The sequence below is a fragment of the Peromyscus leucopus genome, chromosome 14 (genome assembly GCF_004664715.2).
Source record: "Peromyscus leucopus breed LL Stock chromosome 14, UCI_PerLeu_2.1, whole genome shotgun sequence".
NCBI lineage: Eukaryota > Metazoa > Chordata > Mammalia > Rodentia > Cricetidae > Peromyscus > Peromyscus leucopus.
In genome coordinates, this window is record NC_051075.1 from 65,515,366 (window position 1) to 65,536,210 (window position 20,845).

Here is a 20,845-nt window from a genome sequence, read left to right on the forward strand (position 1 = left end):
GTCCTCTTAACCTTGGAGTCATGTCTTCAGCCCCAGAAATCTATGATTGTATTTCTAGTACTTAGAAGGTAGAGACAGGATGATCGGCAGTCCCAGGCCATCCTTGGGTACAAAGAGATTTCAAGGCCAGCCTCAGCTACAGGAGACGTGTTCAAACACACTCAAACACACACACACACACACACACACACACACACACACACACACACACACACTAGAACTTTGTAAAGATTAATGCAAATAAAATATTGTCAGGTTTGTAACACGTAGGAAGAATCTGTTCTAAGTAATGTGCCATTGTTTTGTTTGTTAATATTGCTCAGATGCCGTTGCTACGACAGCTGCTTCATGTGTGACACTGTTTGAAACAGATGTGCTTTTGAATTTTTAATAATGTAATTAATGAAATTTTCTCAGATTTACATAAAAGCTGAACATTTGTATCATTTTCATGGGTTTCTGTTCTTACCCTTTTTGTTTTTTCATGTGGGTATTCACGTGTATATGTGTAAGGGTGATGTCTCCCATCCAAGTAGTAACCAGACCAACTCTGTTCAGCTTCCAGGATCAGACAAGACGGGGCACTTTCAGGGTGGTGTGACTAGCCAAGCCTGGTAGCACACACCTTTAATCCCAGCACTTGGAAGGCAGGAGCAGGTGATCTCAGTGAGTTTGACAAAGCTTGGCCTACATTACCAAGTTCCAGGGCAGTCAGAGCTAAATAGTGAGACCTTGTCTTAAATAAAAGAAAATTTAAATTTAAAGGGTGGGTGGCTGTGGACCGCTCATGGTGATATGAGTCTCTCTTCCCAGGTCCCCAGGTGACCTGTGACCTGTGAACTGTGACCCTGCTCCTTCAGTCTTTCAGAGCTGGGATCACACATGCAGACTCCTCCCCAGTCTGTTGTTTATGATTTTCTCATGCCATTTAAATGTTTCTCATTAACATGGGGGAAATGCTGATTGGAGAGATGATTCTGTTTTTGTTTTAATATATCTGGTACTTTTATGTATTTATTTTATTAATATTTGCTGTTTTATTTCTTTCACAGCATACTTTTGAAACAAAATAAAATTTATTCTTTTTGTTCCATTTCCAGGTACCTAATTACATGACAAATGATGCTGAAGACCAAATATCTCCTTTGCCCTCACAAGAAGAAAACGTAGAGTGGGTCGGGATTCAAGATGGGACTCTGCAGCGGTCCTCCGAAACGTGAGTGACACCTTCCATACTTGAGGGGCTGGGACAGGAGGATCACAACAAGGCTGAGAGGTCAGCCTAGGTCTCAGAGTGAAACCCTGCCTCCATTTGCTTTCCTATGTAATAGACACTCGGCATTTACCCTCACGGACTATTTAATTGCATGTGCTAATATGTTTTAGTAGTATGCAATTCTGTGGCACTGTTAGTCTTGCTAAGGAAAGTGCTCAGTAAAGGTTAGAATGAGTCTTGCTAATTAATGTGCTGAGAAAGGGGAAAGGATGCTAGTTTGCAGAGGTTGCTCTCCCTCCTCATATTAGAAAGGATTATCTCAAGGCCAAGCCTCTGGCCAGGATATTAACCAGTGTCTCTGACACCAGTAGTTCTGATCCTTATCATTCGATCGCTTCTGTGACTTGGAGACGACAATCCGGCTCAGCAAGCGAAAGAGCTTTCCAAGCAAGCCCAGTAAACAGTTTGCTCTCCAGAGCCCATGACAGAAGTAGGAGAGAACTGACTCCACACACACACACACACACACACACACACACACACACATACACACACGTTCACACAACAATTATACTAACAACATTTTCAAAAGCCAAAAAGTTACATTGTGGAACATTCCCACATGCCAGTGTTTGGTCTGCCCTGCTGTTTGAGATGCCCTTTAAACACTGCACCCATGCTTAGTGGCTGTGACGTCACTCCTAGCAAAAATGTAGACCAGCAAGTTTCGGCTCTCAACTGCATTTCCAGTGTAGGAAATTCAGGCTATGAACTGAAAGGAGAAGAATACTCACAAGGGAAGAATGAGGACATGGTTTGGAGCAGACAGGAAGAGGATGATGCAGACTCCTCAGGGCCCAGCTTCCCCCTCGGGTCTTTACTAGGGAGATCTGGATTTCTAAGACCACAGTAGGTTGAGGACTAACTCCCTGTCCTTGAAACTCATTGCCCAAACAGCACGTAGCACACATGTGCACACACACATGCATGCACACTCCCACAGAATTAAATCACAGATAGGAAAACACTTAGAAATTCCAAAGCATATCATTACTAATATAGACTATCAATCATGGATTATTTGTATGCCAACCTTTGTTGTTAAAATATTTTACCTTTCTCTTTTTCTAGGACGCTCTGTGAGCTCTCCACGCAGCTTTCTTCAGACAGTAAAATCTACTCTGAGTAAGATCATTTTGACCTCTTCCTACTTTAGTGTAAACAGGGAAACCCTAAGATAAATTATTAAGATTGGAACTCATCTTTCTACACCCAGCTTTGGAGTATCAGTCATTTAATGCATGCTGATGGACAAATTGCTGGGCATCTTATCTTTAGTGGAAATGTGTCCCTAAGTTAATAATGTCTACTAATAATTTCTAATAACTAGTGTGTCAGATTCTTGATTATTTTTATCAATGAAACCAGTAAAGAAACCTACGGGAGGTGATTTGGAGCTCAGGGGCCTCCTGGGAGTCTGTGACTGCATCTCTTCTTTGCAGACTTTGTCACCATTGGTTTTCATGGTTATACTTTTCAGGAAAATAATCTATTTTATAGTTTAATTTGCTTGTTCTTAAGCAAGTTCCTGAGGATTGGTTTTAAAACATGCTGGTTTATACAGCCCTCTGCCCTGGATTTGTTTAGTCATCAATTGAGTAGCTACTTGCCATTTTCCATTAAATCATGAGTTTCAGCTAACTAGAATCAATTACAATAGTATCCTAACTTTCTTATAATAAGTACTAAAATTTAGACATGAGGTAGTATAATAAGAAATGGGTTCAATTAAAAAATTACTACTACGTTTTTTCATCCATAAATTTGCCTTCTAAAAACTCTTTTCTCTTTTATAAGGATTTTGAGAAAAAAAACAATCTTTCTGCTCAGTAAATTTCTCAATTTGAACACAAGATGCTAAGCAGAACTCAATAAGCATTCCACCCCTGCCTCCCTGGGTGGTACCCTCTTGGTCTTTTTGCTGTTTTGAATGTTCCACAAAGATGAATTTTACTCCATCGGGTGATATTTTCTCACTTTTATATTTTCCTTTTTGAACATAACAGATTTGTTTTATAATATCCCCCGTACTCATGGGTGGGTAGCATCCCTGTATGGTAAGCTGGGTGTGCCTCCCTGGCCTCTCATGCCGTGTGATGGTTCTGATGCGCTGTGTTCCTCTGCAGTGAAGAAGAGCTGCTGTACCTGAATTTCATGGAAAATGTGACAGATGAAATTTTGAAACTGGGTTTATTTACCAACAGGTTAGAGATTTTTTTTTAATGTATATGGGAGTTGATGTGCATTCAATGTTTTTACACAGAACTTTTGTTACTTATTTGGATATAAAAAGTTATATTGCACCAGGCGGTGGTGGTGCACACCTTTAATCCCAGCACTTGGGAGGCGGAGCCAGGCGGGTCTCTGTGAGTTCGAGGCCAGCCTGGTCTACAGAGTGAGTTCCAGGAAAGGCACAAAGCTACACAGAGAAACCCTGTCTCAAGAAAAAAAAAAAAAGTTATATTGCTTTTTTGTGATTATATTATATACTCCACAGAAAACAATAGAGATTGTTTTCATTTAAATATTGTTATATCTTGGTTAAATCAGACTGTATAATGAATTGAATTTTTGCTACCTTTTTGGAAAGCTTCAGTAATTCCACTTTGCTTATCAGAAACAAGCTTTCAAATTTTATTACATTTGTGTGTGTGTGTGTGTGTGTGTATGTGTCTGTGTGTGTGTGTAGTCACATGCCACAGCATGCTGTAAAGGTCAAAACACAACCTGTAGGAGTCAGTTCTCTTTCCACCATGTGGGTCCTGGAAATTCAACTCTCATCATCAGGCTTGGCGGCAAGTACCTTCACCTGATGAGCTGTCTTACCAGCTCACAAACATTTTCACATAATACAGTTTATGTCATAAAGACAAAGGAAAAGCTCTGTTTGTGCGCTTCCTGTGAACTGGAGAGTTTACAAAAGCAGATTAGCTGTTGCATTGTCTACGGAAGCTGTGTGCTGAGTGCAGCTCAAACACTGCCGTGTCTAAAATCCACAGAGCGTGTACCTGAGCATCGGACTGCACAGCAGACTCCACCCACTTTCTCAGTCCTGAGCTACAACTGCAGACATTGCAGGCTGTGTCTGTCCCTACATCAGGGTTTACTTTGTATGAAGGAAGACACTTTGGTTATTGGAATAAAAAGTTCATCAGTGAGCGTGTGCCAATACTGTCATACCTCCTTCATTTGAAAAAAACATGTTTAATGGGGGCTGGGGAGATGGTTCAGGAGTTAAGAGCATTGGCTGTACCATCGAGAGGACCCAAGTTCAAATCTCAGCACCCACCTAATGAGCCAAGTGAGTCTCATGCAGGGCTGTTACCCCAGGGCTGGGAGGTGTTGGGGGGTCAGGGAGAGGCAGAGACTGGAGGGCTACTGAGGTTTTCTAAAAAGAGGAGCTTCAGTTCAGGAGAAGCCTGCCACAGAGGAATAGGCAGAGACTGTTAGGCCCTGATGCTCTCCTTGACCTTGACCACACACACAGGCATGCACACTCACATACACATGCAAAACTAATAATTTCAAGAATTGCCTGGAGTTTCACAGTTTTAAGGCAAGACCTTTTGGAGAGCAGATATGTTGAACACTATTGGACTACACATTTTAGATGGCTAAAATGGTAACTTTTGTGTTTTTTACCAAAAAGTTTTACATAGCATTTACATTTTTCCTTAAATGTTTATATTTTCCTCTTAAAATTTAACTTTGGTTCATAAGACTAAACATAGAACTATCCTAAGAAAGAAACTAGAAGGTGCGAGATGGTCATCTTCAGGCTGAAAGATGCTCAAAGTGCATCTAGTTAATCAGAAAGTGTGTGTGTGTGTGTGTGTGTGTGTGTGTGTGTGTGTGTGTGTGTGTGTGTGTGTTCCTGAATAATATGTATTATTTATTCCACCTACATAGGCATAGAAAAATACCAAGGTGCACATATTCCAGAATGTGAACAGTAGCTATAAAGAGTAGGGCACAAGTTTCTTGGTCTTTTAAAAATGACAGAATAATCCAGACCTCCTGCTCTGAGGGTAGGTCATCTCGCTGAAGAGCATGAATGATGGTAACTTGAGTGACCAAGGAAATTAATTTTTTCAGGAAACCTGTGGATAGGTTGGTGTGATTCTGGGCCTGGTGTAGAAAGAATACACTCTCTGAGACTAGTCACTTCTGTGTTAGATTCTCTGAGGGGCTTGTGACCTTAGGAAGCTCATCCTAGAGATGTAATTTCTCACCCTTAACATGGTTTTCACAGAGCCTTCATACCTTGCTTTGGCAGGAAGAGATAAAACTGTTTCTGTGAACAAGGATTGGTGACACACGCCTTTAATCTCAGCAAGGAGGCAGATCTCTGAATTCCAGGTCAGCCTGGTCTGCTTAGAGTTCCAGGCCAGCCAGGGCTACATAATAGATTCATGTTGGAGGTGGGTGGGGGCAGATTGTATGTCTAGCATAAATACCTGGCATTCACTTGGAGGTTATTTTGTAGGCTTATCATCAATGGAATGTATACTTAAAGAGCCAAGGTGAACTAGATTGTGGGAACATTTTCTCTAGGGTTTGGTGAAGGGGTGTAGAAAGCTTTTGGTGTCTGTGTGTCTTACGGAGAGAGAGCTTTGCAGTGAGTAATGTACCTTACCTAAAACACTCACAGAAACATAAATAGTACACAATTCTTCAGATACACTGGTGTCTATTATATAACTTAATGGTATCTGTGTGTCTTATGGAGAGAGAGCTTTGCAGTGATTACTGCGCCTCATCTAAAACACTCACAGAAATATAAATAGTATACAATTCTTCAGACACACTGGTGTCTAAATGCATAACTGAAGCCAGGCTGCCTTCCAGGTTAGAGAAGTAGACAGAACAGGAAGGATTAGTCTCCAGCTTCACAGAGAAAATGATCCATCTGGAAACCACTCTCCAGCCTTTGTCAGTTTTGATATTATGTACCTATTTTACATTGAATGGATGATCTGATTTTAAGATATTGATGTTTTTCTTTATCATTTGTAGGTTTTTAGAACAACTGTTTGAGCGACATATAAGACAAAATAAACATCAACTGGAGGAGGTTTGTTTTTCTTTAGAATAATGTTTTTGTATCGTCTAAAAGAATGCATTTAAAACAGGTGCTTTCCCTGTGTGCGTTTTGTGAGGGGAGGGGCGCAGGGACCGTGGCAGTGTTAGTGCTCGGAGACTAGCAGCACTGCAGACAGCACCTGACTAATGCAATGATCCTTCTGACTGCATGTTTCTTTCCTTAACCCTAGGGGAAAATGCGCTGCCTGCTGCATAGCCTGATGGTTGACTTAGGCTGCATAGTTGCAGAAGAGCCAGCAAAGCAAAAAGATTTCAGAAAGTTGAGTCAACTTGATTTTCAAAAGGCTCTGATTTCAAAACAAACTAAACTCACAAGTGAGGATACAGTAATTGAGCAAGAACGCCAGCAATTCCAGGAGGCTCTGGACATGTTGTCGTCTGTACCGAAGGATAAAACCAAGATGTTCTCTTTACCGGGGGAGTTTTTAATACCCGGCCATAAATCCAAGTATTCAGATGGTGTTATAATTCAGCAGGTCAGTGATGAGACAGATCTTGAAGCCTCAACCTGTGATGAAAACAATCCAAGTCTATCTGACCAGGAAACCTCTGTGCATATCATTGAAGGTGATAGTGATGTTGAAAGGATTGAGACTTCCAGGGAATTATGTTGTCTTAGTAGCACATCACTGTCCCCGTATGTCCAGTTCCCCAGTGTCAAAGGTGGCAGTAATCATGATGAATCATTGACTCTAAAAATCATGGAAATGAGCATTGAAGACTGACCTTTAGATCTTCATTAATAAATACTCCATGTGGCCAGTAACTCAATATTACTTTTCTCCTTTTTTTTTTCCTTTTTACATATTAAGATTTCTGTATTGTCAATGCTATATAATAAATTACCATAAATTTAGCATTCAGAAACACCACATATTTATTATTAATCCCATTGTCTGTGGTTCAAGAAATGAAACACAGAGTGATGTGTGCTCTACTCTGGGGCTCAAAAGCTATAGTCCAGGCAGTATTCAGGGCTGTGATGTCATCGGAAGGTTTGACCAAGGGAGAATCTGCTTCCATGCTACAGTTACTGGCAGAATTCTTTTCCTTGCACCATAGAGCTGGGAGCTTCCTTTGGTTTGGGCTGGCTGGTGGACAAGAGGGCTGCTTGCCGTCTCTTGCTGTGTGCACTCTCCTTAAGCAGGTCACAGCATGGCCACTTGCTCTTTGAAGTCGAAGGAGAACCAGAGACTGCTTGTAAGATGAAGGATTCGCCAATCCTATTTTTTTAACTTGTAACTTGGTTAGAAGTAGGCAAGTCATGGGTCTCTTACATACTTAAGGGAGGAGGGGATGCAACACAGGGGTGCAGATGCCAGAGGGTGGGAACCACTGGGTTACCTCAGGCTCTTGTGACCACCACTTCTAAAGTTGCTTTTCAGAGGAACATGTTTGACCCATTGTGGTGGCCTCGTGGTCATTGAGAAATGGTTTATAATCTGGGATGGTCTTAAAACATTACATCTTATAATGTACAGAGGCTGGAAGGTTATAAGTTTGAAACCAGCCTGTCCTGTAGTGGAGACTCAGATTAAACAACAAAACAAAAACAATGTTTCAAGAGACTCTACTTTTCCTTCTCAACTATCTACAATAATATGATTGTGTTGTTCAAATGCTAACATTGTATCACCACATGATTGAACCACTGCAATATGCTAAGTTTTCTTACTAGCTACTATTGAGGAAGAGGAAATGCTGTTAACCCAGGTATTCTAATATCAGTGACCTCCAACTAGCCTTTTCTTTTGATTAAACTAGTGTTGCAAGCTCTACAAGAAATGGGAGAGTGAATGTTTATGGTTTGAGGCTGACAGGCACTTTTGAGAGGAAACAGCAGTGCTGAGGTGAATGTCTGCTGTCCCATAACACAGTCCTTCCTCAGCCTCTGGAAATCTCTCATGAGACACAAGAGAGGATCTCCTGTAACTCAGCTTGTGTAGCTGAGGATGACCTTGAACTTGGGATACTCCTGTCTCCACCTCCTCTGCCTCCCCAGTGATGGTTACTAAAGGCATATGCTCAGTTTATAGGGTGTGGAGTATTGAACCGGGGACTTTGGGTGCACTAGGCAAGCACTCGGCCCACTGAACCACATCTCTAGCCCCTCCCCATAACTTTCTAAGCAGCGCCTCTATTCTTCTGAGCCTTTTGGCTAAGATCAAGTGTAAATAAAGAGCATCTTTCTCCATCTTTCATTCATCTTAACTCCTAACATAACGTCAGCCCAGTCCCCGTCTCCCCATCCACCCACTTTCATTCTTCAATTCCTGAACTCTATCTTTCCTCATCCGTTAGCCCTCATCCATTACCCCTGTGACCTCCTCAGACCCTCCACCCTGACTGCTGCTTCCTTGTGGGAGCCTGCCATCTTTCTGAGATATTCTCAGTAACTTTTCTTGCTGCTCCCAGTATCTGTCTGCTCTTTGGCATGCCAGGTCATCTCTATGCTCTAACTCTGAATCCAGGTTTTTGTCTTTGGAGCCCTTACCCATTCTAATTTTTATACCTCTTAGAACATTTTGATAATATCCTTTAGTTCCTCTTCAAATCTTGTTTTAAAAGGTGAGTTGATATAAAGAAATATTAAAATTGGTTCTTGGGTGTGGCAAAATGGTGGATTTAGGAAAAGTTGACTTAGACTCTTCAAGTGTTATCTCAGTTTCTCTCCATCATACCCCATCCTCCACTCTGAGGCTCATCGTGTACCTTCTGAGCCTGACTGCCTAGGTTTGATCCTTGTGACCTCTGATGCTCATCCTTTGGATGGGTGTAATTACAGGACCGTAATCTTAAGAATTAAGTAGTATGTGAAACGCCTATAGTCTGCTCCTTTCAGTGTGTGCCCACTTGCTCATCATATGAAGTCGCTTCCTTCCCAGGTCATTGTTGTTGTTTGTTTTGGCTCTTTTGAGGGCCTACCACCCAACTCCCAAATAAATCACACATGGAGACTTATACTTAATTATAAATGTCCAGCCTTAGCTTGGCTTGCTGCTTGCCATCTTTCCTCAAATTATTCCGTCTACCTTTTGCCTCTGGACTTTTCCCATTCTCTTACTTTTGTAAATCTTACTCTTACTCCGTGGATTGCTGGGTAGCTGGGTGACTGGCCCCTGGAGTCCTCCTCCTTCCTCTCTCATTCCTTTTTCTCTCCTCCCAGACTTCTATTTATTCTCTCTGGCTTCCAGCCCTGCCTGTCCTTTCTCCTGCCTCACTATTAGCTGTTCAGCTCTTTATTAGACCATCAGGTGTTTTAGACAGGCACAGTAACACAGCTTCACAGAGTTAAACAAATGCAACATAAACAAGTAACACACCTTAAAATACTATTCTACCACAGGTCATCTCTTTCCTTCCTAGTCCAGGCATTCAGCTGCCCTGCCTGTTTGTTCTGACTCTACATGTCTTTGCACTTACCCTCTTCTCAGAGTGTCCTTTCCTTCTGCAGTACCCTGAGCCACCTCCTGTGACTCTGAGTGATGCTCCAATGTCGCACCTTCCTGTCCTGCCTGTCTACAAAATGAACTCTATTGTTTGTCTGCAATAGTGCCCTCACTCTAAAGCTAAGCTCCTTGAGAGGAAGTAACTGTCTGGGTCCCCAGGCCACTGGCTGCCTAACAACTGATACACTCATTCATATCCTAGGGAGGCTAGTTTAAGGTTTAGAGGCAAGATGGTAGGGAATAGGAATGCAGAACAGCTATTTCCTTTCTGTGGTACAAATTCCCGGTTTACAAAAAGGATGGTGAAGGTACATGAAAGTCTTGTTTGCTCACATTGAATTTCTTTTCTTTTCTTTTCTTTTTCTTTTTTTTTTTTTTTTTTTTTTTTTTTTTTTTTTGAGACAGGGTCTCACAATGTTACCCTAACTGGCCTAGAATTTTCTGTATAAACCTGGGTAGCCTCAAGTTCACAGAGACCCACCTGCCTCTACTTCCCAAGTGCTGGCATTAAAGGCATGCATACAGCCAGCCCTCAAAAATGAGTTTTAAAGGCAGGTTCTGCTCTCTGTTCCCCTCAGCCTTCCGCCATGGACTTTCTGAAGGCCCTCACAGATGTAGAATATATAAACCAACTATAACTACAAACCTCTTTATAAACTGATCTCAGTCTCAGGTATTCTAGTACAGCAATACAAAACATACTAACATACCTAAGTTTTAATATTTTAACATTAGTGGATATAAATAAAATGTTTATTTTAATGTAAAAAAAAAAGATACTGTAATAAAAAGAAAAATATACCAGGTCCAATGCCAGTCTTTTGAGTAAGGTTTAAATGTATAGCTCAGGTTTTACTGAAAAAATAAAATTGACATGCTGATAATTTTTTCTCCATTCCTAATGGTTAATGTATAGTAGTGAGCTCTGCTGGGAGCTGAGCTGTGTACCAGAGCAGAGAATTGTAAGACAACCAATAATATATAGGGGATCTAAACTGAGCATATTGAAATATGTTTCTTACAAACAGTAAAAACTATTCCTATACACTACTCAGTTTCTCTATTGTGCCAAAAACTCAAACTGCAAATTAAGCCCATTATAGTGTTCTAGTAGTTGCAAATGACTGCCTATTAAAATTTTTCAAATTTTCAGTGGATGGTGGTACACGCCTTTAATCCCAGCACTCAGGAGGAAGAGGCAGGTAGATCTCTGAGTTGGAGGCCAGCCTGGTCTACAGAGTGAGCTCCAGGAGAGGCTCCAAAGCTACACAGAGAAACCCTGTCTTGAAAAAACCAAAAAAAAAAAAAAAATCCAAATGTTATGTTTATGGTTGTTTCACCTCCATGTATCTCTGTACACCATGTGTTAGCAGTGCCCAAGGAGGCCAGAAAAGGGATCCAGCAGCCTGGAGAACTGGAATTGCAGATGTTTGTGAGCCTGTGTGGGTTCTGGGAGTTTAACCCAGGTCCTTTGGAAGAACATTAGTACTCTTAACCACAGAGCCGTATCTCCAGCTTCTGCCTTTTTCTTTCCATTTTTAAAACATTGTTTGATTCACATGGGTTTAAGGTTTCTTTCAATATTTTTAATCTCATTATTAAGTCTTTAAGTCTTTTCTAGAAACTGTCATCTCTGGAAAACATTAACTTTTTTCAGACTAATTGCTGTACTATGTGTATCATGGATATTCAAATTTTACCAAAACTATAACTTATTAAATTTTATATATGTGAACTATATGTAGCTTGAGTTTTTCTGCCTTGCCCACAGTCAGGACAAATCTTTGTCACCCGCCAGTCCCACAGCCGCTCAGACCCAACCAAGTAAACACAGAGACTTATATTGCTTACAAACTGTATGGCCGTGGCAGGCTTCTTGCTAACTGTTCTTATATCTTAAAGTAACCCATTTCTAGAAATTTATACCTTGCCACGTGGCTTGTGGCTTAGCAGCATCTTCACATGCTTCTTGTGCTGGCGGCATCTGGAAGTCAGTCCTGCCTTCCTGTCCTTTTATTTCTCCTCTCTGTTAGTCCTGCCTATCCTTCCTGCCTAGCCACAGCCGATCAGGTTTTATTTATTGATCAATCAGAACAACTTGACATACAGACCATCCCCAGCACAGCCAAGTGCAGACCATCTCAAACACCTGCACTCAGGCCCATGGTCCTAATCATCCTCTATGCGGACCTGCTGGGTAACGCCACAAAGAACCCAAGAAGGGCTCCCACAGGACATACAGAACATCCCACAGCAACTATATTTACATCATTTCCTCCCTCCAAGCCTCCAAGCCCCTCCCATACTCTACCCTCTGCTCACACTCAAATTCATGGCTTTTTATTATATATATATAATATATGAGTAAGTACATATAACCTGCTGAATCCATTTAGTGTTGTTCAATATGTATGTTTTCCTGGCTGGCCACCTGGTAATGAATAACCAATTAGGTATCAGTCATCCCTGGAGAAGACTGATTCTTCTCTCTCAGAAGTCATAAATTGCCTGTAGTTTTCCATCTAGAGGTGGGATTTCTCCCATCCACCTTGTGATGTCAACTGGTGATGTCCTTGTTCAAGCAGCCATATTGTTGAGAGTTTATGCGTGCAACTTCCCTACCATGCCTAGACAACATCATCTCACAGCAGATGTCCCAGCCCTCTGGCTGTTCCCTCTCCATCCCCTTTGCAGTGTTCCCTGAGCTTGAGGTGTAGAGTTTATGTTACGGCTAGTAGGGCTGGGCAACCCATGGTCAGTGGTCCTCTGCATTTTGACCAGTCGTGGCCTGGTCAAACTTCTGTAATGGAAATTCCTGCAAGAAGCAGCTTGTTTAATGAGGGATGAGGTCTCTACTTAACTGTGGATGTAAGAATGAGTATGTAGAATGCAATTAAGTATTACACTGGTGTGGTAGTTTGAATATAATTGACCCCTAGAAGCTCATAGGGAGTGGCACTATTAGGAGGTGTGGCTTTATTGGAGTAAGTATGGCCTTGTTGGAGTAAGTACATCACTATGGAGGTGGGCTTTGAGGTCTCTTGCTCAAGATACTGCCCAGTGTTCCAGACCATTTCCTGTTGCCTGTAAGTTGTAGGACTCTCAGCTCCTTCTCCAGCACCATGTCTGCCTGTATGCTGCCATGTCTCACCATGATGATTATGGACTGAACCTCTGAACTGTAAGTAAGCCACCCAATTAAATATTTTCCTTTTTAAGAGTTGCTGTGGTCATGGTGTCTCTTCACAGCCATAGAAACCCTCACTAAGACAACTGGTTTAGGGAAATGGCAGTAGTAGGTCCTCCTCTAGGTTCTAGGGCCTCAACAGTCATGGGTAGTTGGCTGGATTTACAGTACCATGACTTACCTCCTGTTGAGTAGGCTTTAAATCTAATTAAGACAGTTTGGTTTCCACCAAGATGTAAGTGCCAACCCACAGGCTCCTTTGCCCTGCCTCCACCAACCCACTCCATATCAACTTTTCACATCCACTGAGGTATTGATACTAATACGAGATCTTGGGGATAAACACAAAAGGCTATCATTGAATAGTAATGTTTGTGTGTCAAGTTGACAAACGATCAATTGCTCTGGCTAGTCAACTTGACACAAACTTGTCATTTGGGAAGAGAGAACCTCAGCTGAGAACATGCCACCACAAGATTGGCCTGTGGGCAAGCCTACGAAGCATTTCTTGATTAATGATTGATGTTAGTGGGGCCATCCTACTGTGGTACCGCCCTGGGCAAAGTAGTCCTGAGTTGTATAAGAAAGCAGGATGACCAAGCCAGAAGGAACAACAAGCTGGTAAGCATGTCCTGCATGGCCTCTGCTTCACTGTATTCTGATTCCTTCTTTTAATGATGGAGTTGTAAACTGAAACGCGCACACACACACACACACACACACACACACACACACACACACACAATCTTAAGTGCTACTATTGTACCTTTGGAAATATCTTACTGATCTGATCATGGTTGTGGTTCAAAGGTATCACATCTGGATAGGACTATTGGTTACTCTTTTTCCTTGGCAACTCTGCAGGGCAACTTCTGGTACTATGAAAGCTAGTCCAGGGAGGAGCCTCCAGCTCAGTTTCTCCATGTCCTGTATCTAAAGCTTGTGGCATCATCAGCAATAGGGACTTACATTCAAATTCTGGGAATCAAGGCCAGTGGCAATAGCCTATATTGTTTTGATGATCACTTGAATTCCCTTGACCAACTCAAAGGGATATTTGATATATATCAAAGGGATATAATTTCTCATGTCTGGTACTGGAGTTTTTGTTAGACTATGACTCTTGAGGGGTGCATTATCATCCTTAGTGATATGTCACTTAAAATAAGACTTAACAAAATTCCTTTTAGACACTTAACTCTCAAATTTCATAATTATTATAACTATGGTGGTTTGAATGAAAATGGCCCCCATTGGCTAATGTTTAAATACTTGGTCCCCAGTTGGTGGGACTGTTTGGGAAGGATTAGGAGCTGGCCTTGCTGGAGGTAATGTGTCACTAGGGGCAGGTGAGCTTGAGGTTTCAAAGACTCAGTGCTACTGTGTGCTTCTCTCTACCTCCTACTTGAAGATCAAGATGTGAGCTCTCGGTCATTCTTGCTACCATGTCTTTGCTCCATTATCACTCTGTTTTTGTTACTTTTCTGTTGCTATGATAAAATACTATGACCAAGGCAACTGTTTGGGAAGGATGAGGTGGTATGGCCTTGTTGGAGAGGATAGGCTTTAAGGTTTCAAAAGGACTATGCTATTCCCTGTTATCTCCCTCCACCTCCTGTTTGTGGATCAAGATGTGAGCTCTCAGCTACTACTCCAGCCCCACCACCTGCCTGCTGCTGCTATGATCCCTGCATGATAGTCTAACCCTTTTAAATTGTAAGCCCAATTAAATGCTTTTTCTTGTAAGTCACTTTGGTCATGGTGTTTTGTCATGGTAATAGAAAAGTAACTAATGTAATAAGAAAGATGTGTCATTCAGTGTCCATTAATTTCAAGTGGTCTCTAATCTTTGACAACACTAACCTGAGATATGTGTACTTCATTAAAAGGTGGACTTTGTTGTTTTGAATAGGAATGGCTCCCACAGACCCATGTGTTTGAATGCTTGGTCATAGGGAGTGGCACTATTAGAATTGTGGCCTTGTCAGAGTAGGTAGGTGTGTCCTTGTTTCAGGAAGTGTATCACTGTTCAGGCAGGCTTTGAGGGCTCATATGCTCAAGCTACACCCAGTGTAGCAGTCTCCTGCTGCTGCCTGCAAATCAAGATGTAGAACCCTCAGCTCCTTCTCCAGCACCATGTCTGCCTGTGTGCCGCCATGCTTCTCACCATGACAATAATGGACTAAACCTCTGAAACTGTAAGCCAGCCCCAATTAAATGATTTCCTTTATAAGAGTTGCCATGGTGCAAATTTAAAATACATATGCATACTCAGATTGATACTATTCGTGTCTGACAACTAAAATAATGTGTGTAGTCTACAGTTTAAACACCAAGGCTGGTGGAGCCGCTCAGTGGGTAAAGGTAGAGAAACAAAACAGGCCCTGCTTCAATAAGGTGGAAGGAGATAACTACCTCCTGAAAGCCAACCTCTGATCTCCACACATATGCGCGCACACACTCGCGCACGCGCGCGCGCACACACACACACACACACACACACACACACACACAGGCAGGCATGCACACACACGCAGGCATGCAACATACACGCAGCCACGCATACACACATGCAGGCATGCACACATGCACATGTAGGCACACACACACATTTTTAATATATGATTTAATATAAGGTAGGGCTCTATCTTAATCATCAACATACTGAAAACTGTTCACTAACTCCAGATTATTAAAAGTACTTTAACTTTGTAAGCACACATCAGCAGTCTAAATGGTTTTGGAATCTGTCAGAAGACCTGGTTTCTCTGCACTCACGATGACCTAGAGACAGCCTCCGGACAGTGCTGTGGCCTGGGCAGTGCTGCCTGGCTGCTGCTACAGACCTTTCTTCCCATCTCAGGCCAGGGGCCACACCAGGGAGGGGACAGTAGGGGAGGACATGGAAAAGGTGGAAGAATGCTTGGCCAAATCAGCCCTTCACCCCACCGCACAGCCACTTCCTCAGGCAGCATCCATGCTTGCTTCATCCCTGAGCCCCCCTGAAGCAGGCGGCCATTCCAGCTTTGATCTGGAAGTTCCAACCCCCACTGAGGCTTCGGTAACTGTCACACCTACAGGGCGGGGCCAAGAGAGGACCCTGAAGACCCGAGATCTGGATGCACCATTTTCTCTTGGTTCCTGGACCCTGGACTCTAGAGGTAGACCGAGCAGAGTGCTATGTCTTCCCCAGACCCTGAAACCTACCTATCCCTTTTAACTACGTGGAGTGGCCTTAATAATTTCACCAATAGCCCCCGTCTGGCACCTCACCACCCATGCACCACTCAGGCTTTGGTAGAAGATGCCAAGATAATCACTTCCCTGAAACTTTCCTAACAAACTCAGGCCAATCTGGCTTCGATTCTAAGTCTGGAGTCCCCTCTGCCTTGCAGAACAGGGAGAACTCATTCTCTGATCTCACGAGGGGGCAGCAGGGAGAAGTAAGTCTACATGTTCTCAGAGGATGCAAGGTAGTGATTTGGTTCCTACCTTTCACACACACACACACACACACCAACTAGGCCCTCACCCCAGCCTAACCCTCCCCATGGCTCTGGGGGACAAACCAAAGGAATTAATGCATCCACTTCGTGCGTCATCTGCAAAAGTAAATGTGACTATCTCATTCACATGCAGTAAGTTTTTAGAATGTATTTACTGGAGAGCTGACAGAAATATACAGCTGAGACCACTTATGCAACCAGAGAACCCTTCAAATGTTCTCTGAAATCAGCTATCCAACCCAAACTTGCAGACTTTGGGCTTTACCCCTCCTCGTCCTATACATAATTATAGGTACTAGGACTAGAGCCCTTATCTACGGGAATTTTAAAAGTTCCTTTAAGAATGTTCCCTCAGCTGTCACTCAAAAAGGACCTATCTGAAGTTTAGAGATTTTAAAAATGAATTTCAAGTCAAAGGAAATCATTTTAGTTTGTTTCATATGCTCTCTTCTTACTAACTTTATATCCAAGAGAGTTGCCTTTAAAAGCCTGATGCTGAAGGCGTGGTGTTGAAAGCCTTAATTCCAGCACTCAGGAGGCAGAAGCAGGCAGATCAAGGAGTTCAAGACCAGCCTTGTCTAGATAGTGAATTACAGGCCATGACAGGCTACACAGAAGACTGTCTTAAAACTGTGTGTGTGTGTGTGTGTGTGTTACATATATATTTAAAAAGTTTACTTCTATCTCTACACTGCAAAAGGGAAAAGAGATGAAAATAAATAGTAATGTCTGTTTTCCTGCTTGCATTTATTCATATAAACCTCCAGTAATAAGTCTGCATATTGCAGCAGACCTCCACTTAATATATATGGTTATAGTTATTTTGTCAATTTTCTTACAATTGTATTAATAGATTTGCCTATCCAAAAATGAATTTGGCCATGCCATAATATCATGTAGTCCTACATCAGGACCCTGTCCTCTTCTTCCATGTCCTTAGATAGACATTCCTCTTCCTGGAAATAAATAGTTTATTTATTTTTATTTTATGTGCATTGGTGTTTTGCATGTGTGTCTGTGTGAGGGAGTCAGATCTCCTAGAACTAGAATTATGGACAGATGTGAGCTGCCATGTGGGTGCTGGGAATTGAACCTCGGTCTTCTGGAAGAGCATCCAGGGCTCTTAACCGCTGAGCCATTTCTCCAGCCCCATTTTCTGGAAATTTCTAAGGAAGCACATCTGTTTAGACATTGAATTCTGGGCTTTCTGGAGGCTTCACAGTAGGAGCTCCTACAAACAGCTGATCACAACTTAACATTCTGTTTACACTCTAAGGTGAGTGCTTCCTAGCCCCAAACACAGCGAGAAATTTCAACAAAATCTCCAGGAAAATCAGGAATTTCCCCCTAAAAGTTGGTGCCCAAAAACACCAAAGTTAACTGTTAGATGCGTTGGTTTACAACCTGTTTTTGTGGAAATGTACATTTTGGTAATTGTGATATGAAATCAATACTATCAAGGAACTAAAAGCCTCAGAGATATATATTGTATAAATTTAGCAGACAGTAACATTCTCAACTCAGACATGATAAACCTTTAGATCCTAATATTTGAAATGGGCCCTGAAAATTACATTGTTCCAAAATGCAATAATGTAGAGTTTTATTTCACTCAGAAATTTTCCCATTTGCTGGCTGTAATTAAGTTTAAAATTAATGTTTTGTAGGGGTGATGTCAAGCATACAGCATTTGAAGAGAGACAGGTTTAAACAGTGTAATTTTGCCCTGAAAGAATTTACTTTATCAAGGTATTGCAACAGGAACACAAACATGCCATATATTACTCTTTAATTAAAGTTTTGCTTTACAATATGTTCTTGTCAGTGGGATATTTCCAGATGTTTAGGTGTGATAGAAAAGCATCTTCAAACGACGTACCATTGGAAGAAAAAGTTTCAGAAAAAGTCCTGTCCTTCATATGGTATGAGATGGAACATATACCACCCAAACCTCCAATCCCATCCTGGGGCATGCTTTCCACGTGAGTCTGCTGTGCTTAGTTGGGCTGGCACACGTCTGTCATGGAGGTGAAGCTCACCACAGAGAGTCCAATCAGAATGATGGCAGAACATTATCCTTTGGGAGCTAATCCTAGATCTCACATTCTAGAAGGTCTACACAGTGACCCAGAACTGGGGGTGGAGGGGCCTCAGCTAAAGGTGCCAGCTTGTCCTCCACTTTTCACAAAGCAAACTTAGCCTGGGCCAAAGACAACACTCTCCCCTTCAAACCTGACCTGGTCAGAACCAGGAGGATGTGCCCAAAGGGGATGGAAGAAGAGGACCAAGTGCCTAGACCTGATCCCAGGGTGAACGCAGGATTAGGGTATAAATTCAAGGACCCCCTGAACACCACAGCAATTTCTGCTGGCCCCAGAAGTTTGGGCTTTGGTTTGGGAAAAGGAACTTCTCGTTAGCTGTTTCCTTCTTTCAACCTAAAGAAAATCAAACCTCTTCAAGGCTTCTTTAATGATAATAGAAACCTGAACTTGTTTGTAGGGAGAAAAATATAGGGAACCTCAATAAAGTATGTCACTGACAATGCAAACTTGAATTCCCTGTGTGTAGCCCTCTGGGTTCACCCCCAAGCTCCCAAGACCCCACTCTCCATCTCAGCTCTCAGTGTGATTATAGATAATACTGCATTTTTGTAACGACCAAGCCATACTGCGTGACCACCAGGCACTTACTCTGTCCTAGTCATCTTACATACTCATAGCCCTTCTCTTTGAAATGGTTTCCACTGTTGTTGTTTAAAATATAAAGCCACATATATTAAACTCATTTTTAACAAAAAAAGTGCTTAAAACCATACTACGCAATTGCTCTTTCTTCATTTTCAACCAATAAAATCAAACTCATTTATGCTTTTAATAATACTGAAAAAATAGTGAATCTGATTCTTTGATTTTAAATAATGTGCCTTTATCCCCAACTTCACATTAACTGACTCAGTATCATAACAAATTGAGCTCTTATTTGGAAAATATAGAAGGTACAAATATATAGAACTTTTAGGATAAAAAACATTCTGAATATAAAAATGCTTTCTATGTTTCAAAATAACACTTTTAGATTTTCTTTAGTTTTGGATTTGGTGAGTAAGCCACTTAGTTCCCTGTGGTTTTTGTTCTTAAACAAAAGCTAATAATGGTTTTAAATACAGTTACTCAAGAACCACTCAGTCTGTGGATCGCTCCACAGAAAAGTTCAGTTTCTAGATAAAACAAAAACACAAAAACAAAACAAAACAAAAAAAACCCTATTTAGTCATAAAATTACATTATCAAAAACTAGCTTAAGATAGAAATCTGTGAGCCTTAATGATTGCCAGAACTGCCCAGTGCAGCTTCGGTAAGACAGAGAACCGTCTGGAACACAGTCTCCAGAGTGTGTGCAAGCGCTGCAAACCGGGCCGGTGAGGCCAGGGCACCCAGCCTGTCTTCCTCGGATTGTCCCAGGTCCAACATGCCTCCTCTTGAGCTCTTCATGCCATCCCTCCTGCTCAGGACCTCCACAGGGGACTGCTGGGTTGGACAAGGGAGGAGCCACAGGCACATCTCCTTCCTGCCTTCCTTTCTTCTCTTTAAGCTGTAAACACTTCACATGATTGGGTCCCCAGAGAAAAGTGTGGGATCTTAAATGAGCCTGGAGCTTTTGAGGAACTGGATGAGAACTCTGTACACAAACGTATACTGGCCAAGCGTCTGCACCAGCATCATCCTCTGTTGTCTTAGCATGTCCAGCACTCTGGGGACGTCCAGCACCTGGTGGAGAGAAACAGTGATGAAGACAGCATCCGAGCGGAAACACCACACCAGGGCTGTGGTCCTCACAGAGATTCGCCCAAGAGACAGACAGGCAGCCTCTGTCTACCCGAGCGCCTTCGGTGATAATCTAAGATCTGATTTGGTTTAGCTACAAACAAATGTCCGTGTGGCTTATTTCTTCAACAGTCCCTGGCTGCAGCATACTGACTTGTAAGTCAGTTACCAGATTCCCAGATTCAACAAAACCACAGTGTGCTAGGCGCTGCCAGGATCTGATTCAACATTCTCCACACAGGCCACTGGCCAGCACTAATCACTAGATGTGTTAAGTGTTAATGGTGTTACAGGAAACACTAGATAACACACAATTAAACAGCCTTCCATATTATGTGACATCTTAGTCTTTACTATGGCAGTTGGAGCCGAGAACCTCTAAGACAGAGCCTTTTACAAACAACACTTAACATCTATCTTGTAGCCACCAGAGTCCTAGGAAATGTGTTCAGAAAGACACTGGGTCACTGCACCCCTCTTGTCCCCGGCATTAACTCTCC

General features: G+C 42.1%; 2 protein-coding genes across 7 annotated transcripts in view; one reads left to right on the forward strand and one right to left on the reverse strand.

Moving 5' to 3' along the window:
* Spata7 (spermatogenesis associated 7) overlaps nucleotides 1–7,150 on the forward strand; it is a 33,431-nt gene extending 26,281 nt beyond the window's left edge. For all 6 annotated transcript variants that reach the window (XM_028886581.2, XM_028886578.2, XM_028886579.2 and 3 more), the window contains 5 exons: nucleotides 1,101–1,216; nucleotides 2,348–2,401; nucleotides 3,403–3,480; nucleotides 6,293–6,350; nucleotides 6,550–7,150. In XM_028886581.2, the coding sequence (XP_028742414.1) occupies nucleotides 1,101–1,216; nucleotides 2,348–2,401; nucleotides 3,403–3,480; nucleotides 6,293–6,350; nucleotides 6,550–7,104 (861 nt within the window). In that variant the 3' untranslated portion in view covers nucleotides 7,105–7,150. The remainder of the gene's footprint in view (nucleotides 1–1,100; nucleotides 1,217–2,347; nucleotides 2,402–3,402; nucleotides 3,481–6,292; nucleotides 6,351–6,549) is intronic.
* An 11,143-nt stretch (nucleotides 7,151–18,293) lies between these two features.
* The window catches only part of Ptpn21 (protein tyrosine phosphatase non-receptor type 21), a 61,238-nt gene continuing 58,686 nt past the window's right edge, over nucleotides 18,294–20,845 (reverse strand). The window contains 1 exon segment of the mRNA XM_037210769.1: nucleotides 18,294–20,288. Coding sequence (XP_037066664.1) covers nucleotides 20,160–20,288 — 129 coding nt within the window. The 3' untranslated portion in view covers nucleotides 18,294–20,159.